The 13,962-nt window shown below is 34.1% G+C and overlaps 1 protein-coding gene across 2 annotated transcripts in view; it reads right to left on the bottom strand.

The window, feature by feature from the left end:
- TRIM24 (tripartite motif containing 24) overlaps positions 1-13,962 on the bottom strand; it is a 99,746-nt gene that overhangs the window by 40,314 nt on the left and 45,470 nt on the right. For both annotated transcript variants that reach the window (XM_072777358.1, XM_072777359.1), the window contains exons 3-5: positions 12,702-12,849; positions 6,107-6,239; positions 282-398 (exon numbers count right to left, since the gene is read on the bottom strand). In XM_072777358.1, coding sequence (XP_072633459.1) covers positions 282-398; positions 6,107-6,239; positions 12,702-12,849 — 398 coding nt within the window. The remainder of the gene's footprint in view (positions 1-281; positions 399-6,106; positions 6,240-12,701; positions 12,850-13,962) is intronic.

Here is a 13,962-nt window from a genome sequence, read left to right as displayed (position 1 = left end):
CACCAGATAGTTATAAATTTTCAATATCTGCTAGGTAAATGAGCCATTACTCAATGTAGTTTATTACAGTAACAGTTTTTGAAAAGAATGCTTTTCAGCCCAGTTTCCAGAACTTAAAAGTTTCTAGAGAAGTCTTATAAATTATGTGTTATTAGAGCCATCTAACAGCTTACCTAGGCTTATTTTCACCACCAGCTAAGTAAAATGTTCTAAAAGTGAATATACTTAATACATTACATAAAGATGATTTTTTTTTAATAATACCACAAATGTAAATGTACCTGTTTTGGATCTGATTTCCTGTGAATTTTATGTATTTTGTTTTTTCCATCAGTTTGGTAATTAGTGTATCTATGATCACTTTCTGATTCTGAAAAGCTTCTTCTATAAATTGGTACCTGGAAAGACAAGTAAACAAGCTAATTATTTCAAGCTAATATATCTAAAATGAGGAAAAGCCCCCAAATAGAATCTATTTAAGATATCATAAAAAACAAATAATCTTAAAAAAAAACCCTCAAATATATCCCTAGAAGGCAGGTTTTTCATGCTTTCCAAATTATCCCTAGGAAAGAGGGAGTCTTTATAAATATATTATTCATGGATACTCTAAATTAATTTGGAAATTTGGGAAAGATAAACATCATGCATGGTTTTAGCATCTTAGGTCACTTGGCCAACCTGGCAAAAAGTAATCACAGATATATCTAAGTAGATTTATTTATTATTTTACAATTTCATAACTAGGAAACGTTGATGCTGTAAACATACATTTTATTTTTTTTAAGATTTTATTTATTCATGAGAGACAGAGAGAGAGGCAGAGGGAGAAGCAGGCTCCATGCAGGGAGCCTGATGTGGGACTTGATCCTGGAACCTGGGGATCATGACCTGAGAAAGGCAGAGGTTCAACCACTGAGCCACCCAGGTGCCCCTGTAAACATACATACATACATACATACATACATATATATATATATATATATATATATATATATATATATATATATATTCTAAACATATATTTTAAAGATCACTTTTAAGTTGTGCCATCATAGAGGTCACAAATATATGCCTTTGGGAAAAATGGGAAGAGTAAAAAAAAAAAAAAAACAAAAACAAAAAAAACAAAACAACCTCTTGATGTTATAATGCCTTAAATGCAGTAAGCTTTAAGCAACATAAAATATAGCACTTTAAAAAATTTAACTTGGAAGTGAACATGATAACCCCTGACAAACCATGTAGATAACTCAAGAGTAGCTCCAGGGAAATAGTAATGTAGAAGATAACTGGTTTTATTAATTTTTCATAAAATGCATAAAATACGGTAATTTACATAATGTGGTTTAAAAGTACAAGGTCACTTAAATCACTAAATAGGGATGTCAGCATTAGAAAAAAAAGGGGGGAACACAGTTAATTATTCTGTTGGATTTCCTTTGTATATAATGCACTCTTCGGGACTGTGGTACAGTGTAACATTAAATGAAATGGTCAGAATTGTCACTCTTATCTTGTTCCTAAACTCCATCTAAAGACTTTGAATATTCTGGGCAGCCCAGGTGGCTCAGCAGTTTACCGCCGCCTTTGACCCAGGGTGTGATCCTGGAGTCCCACGTCCCTGGAGCCTGCTTCTCCCTCTGCCTGTGTCTCTGCCTCTCTCTATCATGAATAAATAAATAAAATCTTAAAAAAAAATAAAGACTTTCAATATTCTGTTATGATGTTTTCTAGTTCTTTTTACAGATAACCTTATCAGGTTTAGGAAATTTATTTAATTCCTAGTTTGCTAAGATAAGATCTTCTACCACACGTACATGTATATATACATAGATATATATTTTTTACAGAATGTTTCTTCTGTCTCTATTGAAATGATCATGTAATTTTTCCTTTATTCTTTTAATGTGATGAATTACACGAATGATTTTCAAATGTTAGATGAACTCAGTATACCTAAAACAAAGCCAACTAGGTTGCAATTAGATTGTCCAAAAATCACAATACTACTGTATTTGGTTTCCTATTTTATTTCTTAGAATTTTCATTCATTTCATGGATGAGACTAGTCATTTTTTTATTCCTCATAAGTTGGAGAGAATACATTCTTTCATCATTCTCTGGACAAGGCTGTATTAATTTAAGGTGTTATTTTACCTCCCCTATGTTGTTGATTCGTCCATTAAGTCATCTGGGTGTGTAATTTTCTTTGTGAGGAATTTACAAATCATGAATTTACATTAAAGGACTATTCTGGCTTTCTAGCTTATTTTATGCTAGTTTCAGTAAGATGTATTTTCTAAGAATTATTTTCTTTCAAGTAAAATTTTTCAAATCAATTGACAGATATTCTTTTCATAATTTTAAATGCTGTTAGAAGATGTACTGATGCTCCTCCTTTTAGCTCCTGGCATTGGTCGGGTGGGTCAGCTCTCAGTCACTCATAAAGGGATTTGTCAATTTACCAATCTTTTGAATGATTTGATTTCTGACATTATCTGCTTCATTAATGTCTGCATATGCTCATGGTGTCCTTTTCCCCACTTTAGGTTTATTCACTGATTTTTCTAATTTGAGATAAATGTTTGATACATTTACTTTTTTTATTCTTGCTGTCTAATATATACATTTCATGATCTATAGATCTTCCTCTCATATGGCCTTTACAATATATTTAGGATATTATTTCTAATATTCAGATAAAAGTATCTTCTAATATCCACTGGGATTTCTTCTTCAATGCTTTATTTACATTTATTTCTAACTGCTTATTTTGAAATAACTTTGAAGTTAAATCTGCCATGGTACAGAGATGTATATCTTTACACAGCTTAGTTTTTTAAATAGACTCATCATAGCTCTTTAACACCGTAATAATCAGTATGCATTTTCTAAACACAGGGCATTGTTATGCAACCATATTATAACGATTAAGAAAATGGACACGGAGATCATTCTCTCACCTACTCTACACACCATATACCAGTTATACCATTTGTTTCAGTCATGTCCTCTAAATAATTTTCCCCTTCTAGTCCAGGCTGCAGTATGGGATCATGCTTTGCTGCATATAGCTTTCATATGAATTTCAGGTCTTCATTTTCAAATATATGGAGAATTTTCTCATCTATTATCTTCTAGATTTAACTGCATTGAGTTTACACCAAGACTTAATATGATTTTAACCCTCTGAAATTTAAGACTGTCCTAACATAAGCTCAATTAAAATTTTTTTTTCATGTTTGAAAAGAATGCACATTATTGGGTGCAGTGTTCCTTAATGTCCACATAGTCTTTAGGTTATTTGAATCTCGGCGGAATATCCTGATTTTTAAATCTGCTTGTTTTGTCAATTATTGAAAATGTCAACATTTCCCACCCTATGGATTGGTCTATTTGTTCTAAGTTCTGTTACTTTTTGTTATATATTTTAAGGCTATGGGCATACATATTTAGAACTGCTCTATCTTTTAAACGAAGAGACCCCTCTATTGGATAAAGTGTCCCTCTTTATCTCAAGGCACTTTGATAGAACAGCTTGCCTCTGATTAGTGTTATGTGGTGTATCTTTTTCCATTATTCTTTCTACATACTTAGGTTTTAGGTGTTCCTCTTATAAAAAGCAAATGGCAGATTTTATATTCTTTTTCTTATCCAGGCCAAAAATCTTTTAATTTGGAACATTTTACCCATTTACAGTTATAATTACAAATATATTTACAGATTTACCAACTTACCAAGTCCTTATTAAATCCCATCTGTTCTTTGTTTTTCTTTTATGGCCTGTTTTTAGACTGCCTAATGATTCCACTTCCCCTCCCTGTTAACTTTGATAATCCTAGACACTTTTACTATTCTTTTAGTAATTACTCTAGGCATTACAAAATACAGATCTAGACTTATCATCTAATACTAATTTGTACTTTTTTATCATCTTCTACAACTATTCATGAGTCTTACGACATGAACTCCACATTCTCCCAAAACATCTATTGTGTAAATATACAAAAAACACTAAGACATTTTTGTTTCCTAAGTCAACATTTATTTAGATTTACTCATACCATTTTAATTGCTCTTCATTCCACCATTCATTAACTACCATTTCTCTTTTGCCTAGGTATACTTTAGTGAGGGTTACTGGGATTATCCCAGTTTATTTTATCGGACATGTCTTTCATTAATCTTCATTTTAAAAAAATGTTCAGAGTATAGAATTTTACTTTTGTAATTATTTTCTTTCTGTATTTTAAATTTTTTTTTTTTTTATCCTGCTGGAGTTTTATGGCTTCCTAAATATGGGCTAGACAGCTTTCATCAGTATTACCACATTCTAAACCATTATATTCTGTCTTTAAATGTTGCTTCCTTCCCATTCCCTCTTTTCTCCTTCTTGGCCCCAGTTACACACTGTATTACTTCTACTTTCTATCTTTTTGTTTACCATGCTTCATTCTGGGTATTTTCTTACTTTCCTTCTAGTTCATTAATTCTCTTTTCCTGCTACATCAAATCTGTTACAGCCAATAATGAGTTAATTTCAGTTATGGTAATTTTCAATTCTGGACTTTCCATCTCATTCTTTATTACAGTTTTCATTTCTCCAACCAAATTTTCCATTTTGTCTCTTCAATATAAAAAGAGGTAGCCCTAAGGGTCTTTTTATATTATTTATTGTATCTGCCAGGTTTTGTTCATGTTGTCTAATCTCCTAGAATACTTGATTACTTCTAATTATGTGTTGGACCATTTTGCAAAGTTCATTACTGAATAAATCTGAGACACAGGATGATGTGTTTTCTCTTCAGGAAGGATTTATATTTAATTCTACCAGGTACATCTTGGGGCACCAGTATTATTTCAATTTACTTCATCTTTGGGTCCTGAAGAATTTGATGTTGAGGCTTCAGTCCCAGTCATGAACTATTGAGTACCAAATTCATCTTTACTTAAACAGTGTAGACTTTCAGAATTCCAAATCAAGGCAAGGAGGAGAAGCCTTCAACCCCTGTAATCTCTATCTTCTCATTCTCAGCCCTGTGGCCTATCAGAAGTCCTGGTAAATGCCTCAAAGAGGGGAAAAAAGCTATTATTTTTTCTCCCCACTCCAATCTGGCCTCGTAATTCTTTACTATTAAGCTCTAGATTTTTTATCAACGACTTCTGTATTTTGTCCAGGTATTCTAGTTATCCTCACTGGTATGGTTTGGTCCAAATTATCTAGTCTGCCATTACTGGGACCTTAGATCATTTTTTCCCTTTTTCTTTTCTTTTTTAGTTTTTACTTAAATTCCAGTTAGTTAACATATGGTGTATTAGTTTTAGTTGTATAATTTAGTGATTCAACACTTATATACAACACCCAGTGCTCATCACACCAAATGCATACCTATCATCTATTTAACCCATCCCCTCACCCACTCCTCTAGTAACCAATCATCAGCTTCTGAGCCTAGATCATTTTAATCAATTTTGTTTATATTAATCAGAATCTTACTATTTAAATAAAATCAGTGGCTGCTGACTCAAATGCCTATGGGAGGTCAGATTTAAAAATAAGCTTCCGCAGGAATTATAATGAATTGGGAAACCCATGCCTCATTCTACAGAACACTGAAGTGAATTCCACTCAATGCTGATAAGAATATGGGGCCATGACCGTAACAAGTTCCATTTTCTCAAAAACCCAAAGATCCAATTTTTTTTTCTTAAGGTAAAATCTCCTCACTTTACAACACTGGCAACAAATTCCATTTATTTTCAAATAGTGTGCAGGCCAGTGGTTCTCAATTCAGGGTGATTTTGTTCTGCAGGGCATTTGGCAACATCTGGAGACATTTTCGGTTGTCACAACTAGGATGATGTCACTGGAATCCAGTGAATATAGGTCAAAAATGAACCTAAGCACCATACAATGAACCTGAAGCAACCCCCAGCCAACAAGTATCAACAGTGCCCAAGTTGAAAAATACTGGAACAAGCCAACATACTGCTGGCCAAAAAAACTTTATTTGTTGACTGCCATTTGGCTGGGGTTCCAGCAGTCCTTTATTTCTCATATAGCTTATTATAAATGTGTGTCTATAATTAAAGATGTCAGTACCTATGCTCTTTATGCTCTAATAACTGGCAGTCCCGGCATGTCAGTTTGTCACATGTTTCACAGTAAAGCTTTAGCTGTTCCTTCTTATGAAAAGGACAAAACACTGGTCGCTGACTGGTCACACCCACTGCCTCTGTAGAAATAATGGGAGGCAAAAAGAAGAAAATTAATATAAGTGAATACTACATAATTATTAGATTGTTTTAAATTTGAAACCATTGATATATAAAAGAGCTATAAATAGTTCCACCAACACCATCACTACTACTAGGCTTTATATATATTAAAGTAGCATTGTACGGTGACAGATGGTAGCTACACCTGTGGTAAGCAGAGCATAATGCATAAACTTGTCAAATCACTATGTTGCACATCTAAAACTTATGTAACATTGTGTGTCAACTATACTTTCAATTAAAAAAAGAAAAAATATATTATGTATTCTCAGCATTTTAGAAGGAAAACATAAATAAGTTTTTCTTTCCAGAAATTCAAATTAACCCAGGAGAAAAAGAAAAGTATGTAGTTAAAAATATGCTTTCTGTAATTAATAAGTCTTTTTTCTTTTTTTTTTTCTTTTTTTTTTTTTTGTAATTAAGAAGTCTTAAGAAAATAGCCCAGGTTAAGTGAGTGTGAACCAACTAGATGTTTTCTACTCAAAATATGGGAGAAGATGGTTTTAAGTGGAATTCAGAAATATCTAATAAAAATGTATAAAGAAAAAAAATGTATAAAGAATGTGATGAAAAACTTATTTTCCCACTTTTGTAAAAATCCTTCCAGAGGATATCCATTAACACAGAAATAATCATAAAGTTTTCACTACATACTATTGTCCTCCATATAACTTTAATTTTCTTTCTTTCTTAAGAAAGAAAGCAGGGTTGGGGGGTAGAAGGAGGGAGAAACACAATCTCAAGCAGACTCCATGACCAGCATGGAGCCCAATGGGGGCTGGATCTCACAACCTGAAGACCACAATCCAAGCCAAAATTGAGAGTCCACACTTAATTGACTAAGCCACCCACGTGCCCCAGCCATGTAACTTTTTAATGAGCAATGCTTATGTTATAATGTTAAATTAAAAAAAGAATACAAGTAAATGTAATGATTAAATATAAATACCAGTTATTTCACTAATAATTATAGGTGAAATCCAAACATTTCAGAAATAATTCCACTTTCAGCAATAACCACCACTATTAGTAGCTTGGTATATGTTCTTCTGGCTGTTTTTCTATTTATATTTAACTATATACATTAGTAGGCACTTTGTTTTATAAAATTAATAAATGACACAAACTATCTTATAAGATTTCTTAACTCTTAGATACCTTTCTTATTTTGAGAGACAGCATGCGTTCACACACACACTTGAGCAGAGGAAGGTCTGAGGGAAAGAGAGAACCTCAAGCAGACACCACCACACTGAGTGTGAGGCCAATATGGGGCTTGACTCATGACCCAGAAATCATGACCTGAACCCAAAATCAAGAGTCAGATGCTTCACTGACTGAGCCACCATAGTGCCCCTCTTAGATACCTGTGTTAGTAAATATGTTGACTTATTTATTAACTGCATAGTATTTCATCAAATGATATAACCCCTGCATTGTTTCTCATTTTTTAATATTGTATAATGCTGAAATAAACATATAAAAGTAGAAGTCATTGATTAATGTTTCCACAGATCAATTCCAAGTAGCACAACTGTTAGGTCAAAGGGTGATTTCTACAAACATACATGATCCTAAAAAAAAAACTTGTACCAATTTGTATTCTTAACAGTGTAGAGTGGCTATTGCCTACATTACTAACAGTGTTTTGTCAGTACTTTTAATCTTTGCCAATCTCACAGAACAAAAAAGATTTCAATATCTTTAGACCTATTTCTTTAATAACTGAAACTGGACAACTTTTCACACTCATCAACCATTTGTATTTCTTCTAAGAATTGTCTGTTCACAACCTCTGCTATTTTTTCCAAGTGTCTTTCTTACCAATTTGCAGACACATTTGATACATTGCTTGCCAAAGATTTTAGAAATATTTTCTCCAGTCTGACTTGATTTATGTCATTTTCCCAAAAAGATCTTTAAAACATTTTACAGAAAAACGAATCTGGTTTTATTTTTTATGACTTTAGTTTTAGAGGACTGCTTCTAGAAAGGCTTTTTCCTAATTATAAAAAGGTTTTTTTTTTTTTCCTTAGAGTGAACTTACATGGTTTCTCCTTTTAATATAAATTTTGTGTTTATCTAAAATTTATTTTCATATAGAGTTTACCCTTGAACAACACAGGTTTTAGGTGCCTGGGTCCATACACATGGATTTTTCTTGATAAAAAACAGTATGGTTACTATAAATGTATTTTCTCTTCCTTTTAGTTTTCTCAACATTTTCTTTTCTCTAGCTTACTTTGTAAGAACACAATATACAATACACAAACATACACTTCTTACAAAATGTGTTCTAGGGTACCTGAATGACTCAGTTCATTAAGCATCTGACTTCAAATCAGATCATGATCTCAAGCCCTGGGATCTAGCCAGCATCAGCTCCCTGCTCAGTGAGAAGTCTGCTTGTCTCTCTACCCCACCACCCACTTGTGTGCACATGCCTGTGCACTTGCACTCACACATACTATCCCTCCCAAATAAAGCTTTTTTTAAAAAAGTGTATTAATTGACTTTTACCAGTAAAGTGGTACTGGTACTAATAGTAGTTAACTGTAAAGTTCTGAAGAATCAAAGGTTTACAAAGTGGATTTTTGACTATGCAGGGATCAGCATCCTTAAGCCTCATGTTATTCAAAGGTCACCTGTACTAACAATATTTACAAAAACCTTATGTTGTATGCCAGCACGTAGAAAGAGTTCACGGACTCACATTTTCTGATCATAATAAAACTATACAGTTGAAACAGGAAACAAATAAAAAATCCAAGCAATGGGAACACTTTTGTTTTCCTTTTCATGAATTCTTAGATTCATAATAACCAGACTGTTAAGGAATTTGCTTTTTGCATTTAATATACATTATGGCCTCCTTTCCATATCATTATTTATAATGCACCAAAGTAATAAATAACACAAAATTCATAAGTCTAGGATTCAGAACCATAAATGCAGAATACTTAGTTTTTTTTTTTTTAACTAAGTAGGTTCTACACCCAATGTGGGGCTTGAACTCACAACCTGGAAATCAAGAGTTGCATGCTCTATCACCCGAACCAGCCAAGTGCCCCCATAAATGCAGAGTATTTAAAATATAATAGAAATCAAAGTGGCAAATTATATCAAGCTTTAAACATTTATAATTCTACAAAAAATAAATATCAAGTATTTATGTCAAGGAAGTTAGTATTAGAACTTTAAAATAAAACTAAGGTAAGCTGGGAGAAATTAAAGAAAAATAATGAGCTAAAGATATATATAAAATATAATTAGATAAATTTCAGAGCAAATGTTTCTATGGATAAAAACAAAAAGATAACCTACATCTAGTCAGATCCAAAAATAGGCAAAAATGCATAAGACTCATATGAGTTGGAAAGAAGGAAAATAACTGGAGAAAATTAGCAATATAGTAAAAGACTATTAAAAGCACAACACATCAAGACCAAATGCAATTAATTCTAGCAATGCAAAAATGGCTCACTATTATAATGTGAATATCCTAACAGCTCCCCTGTACCCTTCTCCTTAATGTGCATGTCATGTAGGCATCACAATAAATAGAGTGACCATATATCTTTAGTTGGCTTAGGTCATTCTAGTTTGTGCCTACTATCCAACAATAACTATAGAGCTTCTGATTTAGGTAATTAGAATATCCTATCACCCATTTATAGACTTCCTTTACTTATTGAAGAATTTGGATCCCGACTCAGTCATCCTTCTAGTCCTCAATGTCATCATCACTCTGGATGATTTAGAAGTCCACATCGATTACCACAAAAAAACAAGGCTCTCAAACTTTCTCATCTCCGGAGACCTAAAACTCCATTAGAGCTCCTTACATCATGGTCTCACCTTAGACTTTTGGTGGCCCATAAGTGCTCCATTTCTATAATCATAAATTCAAACATCTACTCTAATAACTTCAACTTTCTAACCTTCCAACTACTCTCCTGGGGCTCAATGATTTCTAGGTTCTTAATAATTTCTTTCATTATCAACTGACACCATCAATTTCATTTCCTTTATACTGTGGAGGCCGAGAACAATTAAGGCCATCCCACCTAAAGTTTAGCATTAGCACAAGTACAGCCATCTTAGGCCCCTGTGAATAAGAGCTGAACTGTATGGGAAAAACTGCAGAATGTCCTCAATGTCCTCGGCAGGGAATCCCATATCAGAAAGACAACAGAGCCCACACCTGTGGTAGAAAGTCCCATATTAGAATGATAACAGAGGCAATGCCCTTGAAAGCCCCATATCAGAATGTAAACAGAACTTGAGAAATTCCTCCACCCCTTCTGAAAATCCCCTAGACCAGCCTATAAAAAACCCAGCTGTAACCCACTTCGGGGTCCAAGTCCCTGCTCCCCAGTGTCGGGTATACTTGGACCCAAGCTCGTGCTTGCTAATAAACCCTCGTGCGCTTGCATTGGTGTTGGCTCCTTGGTGGTTTCTCAGATTCGCAATCTTGGGCACAACAATACAGTTTAAAAAAAAAATCCTTCATTTAGTAAATGCCATTATTTTTACCTCTCACTCTATTGAACTAATCCAACACCTATCTAGATAAGTTCGATTCTTCTCTATACCTACAAGTACACTGCTGAGGCCTGATGGAGGAAGTTTTATTTATTTATTTATTTATTTTTTTAAGATTTTTGTTTATTTACTCATGAGAGGTGGAGGTGGTGGACAGAGGGAGAAGCAGGCTCCCCTGAGAGAAGGGAGCTCGATGTATGATTCGATTCTAGGACCCCAGAATCGTGACCTGAGCTGAAGGCAGACGCTTAACTGACTGAGCTACCCAGGCACCCCCCGAGGGAGGAAGTTTTAAGGCCTGTTAATGCAATGTAACATTGATGCTACCAAACAGTTTCTGAAGCTGGAGCTCTCTTTTAACTGGAGTCATTTCAAGTATTCCCCACATTCCTTACCTTTTAATCCTATTTCCTCTGCTCTGTTTTTCAATAGATGGCTGAATTCACAAAAAAAGAGACAAGTCTTTCTAGCACTAATCTATTTAATTTATCCGAATCTATACTTGGCCTCTTCTCTTTTTGTCTTTTCCTCATCAGTGTCCTCAGAAATTATAATCCCACTTCCCTTGTCACCAGACTCCTAGCCTCATCTCTTATTCCTCCTCCCCCTGAATCTTACTCTCCAGCTATATTCAACTGTCTCTCTCTCTAGATATTTGTGCATGTACTTCAGTTTTCCCCACTCCTCTCCTTCCTGTGATAAAACTCTATTTCTTCTTCAAGCCCCAGATTTTGCTTCCAACCTAAATCCCCAAATCTTGAGTTTGGGGCTTCTTTCATGTGCTTCTACAGAACTTATGAGGCCAATTTGTTTGTAGCTTTCATCATACTAATAACTCCTGTGGGGCAAAATTATCTGTTTTATTCACTTTCCATCTCTAATGCACAGCAAAGTTTCTCGAATACAGAATAGATCTATGAATACTGGTTGACTTGAATTAAAGGCAATAAAGCAAAAATTAAAACCAAAAAATAATTTTTTAAACAAAACTATATTAATGAGCCATAAAAACAAATGAGGTGTGATAAACACTACAACAGATAAAAACTGAAAATATTGTGATATAAGTCAGACAACAAAGGACAAATACTATTTGATTCCACTTGCAGAAATAAGCAAATTCGAACAGACAGATTAGAAGTCCACGGGGCAGAGGAAAGTGGGGAATAAGCATTAATATTTAGTGGGTATTGTTTCTTCCTGAAATGACGAAGAAACTTTAGAAACAGGCAGTGGTGACAGCTTCATAACATTGTAAATGCCATTAATGCACTGTACACTGATAAAATGAATGTGTATATTAATGAATTATACACTTAAAAACGGTTTAAATGGCAAGTTTTAAGTTACATATATTTTACTATAATAAAACAAATTATTAGTAAACTTTACATTTTAAGTCATACAATAAAAACTGAGAAACTGTAAGTCACATAAAAGGCAGAGCTTCTTTAGTTATCTACATATCAAATATCATGAAACAGGTTTACCATAATGGTATCAGGCTTATAAATTTTAATTAAGCCCACCTCTTGTCATACCTTAGAAATAAGAGAAGTAATGAGAGAAGCTAAAAAAGTTTAAAAAGCAACTTTTTTTCCTTCCATTTCCTATACATTTACACCAAATTATATAGCATTTAAAGGAAAAGGGGGATTGGGAGTATGAATAAATATAAGGCAGAAAGATTTTATATCTACTCATATTTAACAACATTTCTAAGTCTTCAAATTTCAATTACAATACAGACCTCCTTATATTAAAAAACAAGAATGCATTTAACACTTACAATGGTATCAAAACAAAGCCAGGAAAGGAAGATAGAAAAGAGGAGGAAGGTTAGAGACCAAAAGAGATTAAAGCCAGTTTATTACCTGGAGATACTTCCTCCTTCTGTCTTACAGTGTGGTCTTTTGTGAACTTCACTCTTTGATGAGCTCTGATGCATGTCTTGCAGAGCCACTCAACACATTCTACACAAAACCCATTAGCTTCTGCATTGTCCTCACAGCTTGTGCATACCTAATAAGAGAAACATGTCACATCAATTTTTAACAAAAACAAAAAGGTGGTCAAAAAACTAGTCATATATTGGGACGCCTGGGTGGCTCAATGGTTGAGTGTCTGCCTTTGGCTCAGCGCATGATCCCGGAGTCCCAGGATCGAGTCCTGCATGAGGCTCCCTGCATGGAGCTTGTTTCTCCCTCTGCCTCTCTTTCTGTGTCTCTCATGAATAAAGAAAAATCTTAAAAAAAACAAAAAAACAAAAAAAACTACTAGTCATATAAAAATGATATGCCACTCATACTGGACTCTATCAGCTATCCTGACAGTGTTTGTAAATTTAAACTGACATGTTTTAAATTATAAACATATGAAATGGAAATATGGCATTGTTCTTCATTCAATATATCAAATATTCCAGGCACTATGTTAAGGTACAATGATGGAAAAGCAAACATGGGTCCTGCCCTTATGATACCAAGTCTTGTGGATAGGAGTGTGGGTTGATATTCCAGTTGCCCGCTTACTAGCTAAGTAGTCTTGGGCAGGTTACTTAGAATGCTTATCTTTAAAGTGAGGTTAGTAACAGATTTTATTCAGTAATAGTGAAATTAAATGTGAGGCACACAAACACTTACTGGAAAAATCACATTAATAAATAATTACAAACTGAGGAGTACCACAAAGGAAAGGTATGAGAAGCTATAAAAGCACATGATAGGGGAAAGTGATCTCATTTTAGTGGGGTTGGAGTCCTGGAAAAAGCGAGAGATTACCCAGGCAAGGCTTTCTCTAAGGAGATCATATTAACACAAAGATATGAAAGTTGAGTCATCAATTACTGATGAAAAGACTTCTAGGCAGCGAGAACAGCATGTACAAAAGCCTCTGGCAAGGAGAGGACAGCAGGTTCAAAGTACTGACAGAAAGTATGACTTAAGTGCAGAGATCAAGGCGAAGACTGGCAAGAGAAGCAGCTAGGGGCAAGGCAGGCAGAGGGGCCAGATGAAGCATGATCACATGGCAATTTTGGTCCTTGTCTGAGGAAGTCCCCCAAAAGCTTTTAAGTGACATGGCCAGACTTGCAATTTTAAAAATTACTGTCACTGCAATATAGAGAACAGATTAGAA

The sequence above is a fragment of the Canis lupus genome, chromosome 15 (genome assembly GCF_048164855.1).
Source record: "Canis lupus baileyi chromosome 15, mCanLup2.hap1, whole genome shotgun sequence".
Classification (NCBI taxonomy): domain Eukaryota; kingdom Metazoa; phylum Chordata; class Mammalia; order Carnivora; family Canidae; genus Canis; species Canis lupus.
Note: the sequence above shows the minus strand (reverse complement) of the source record. Positions and strands in the feature narration are given on the sequence as shown.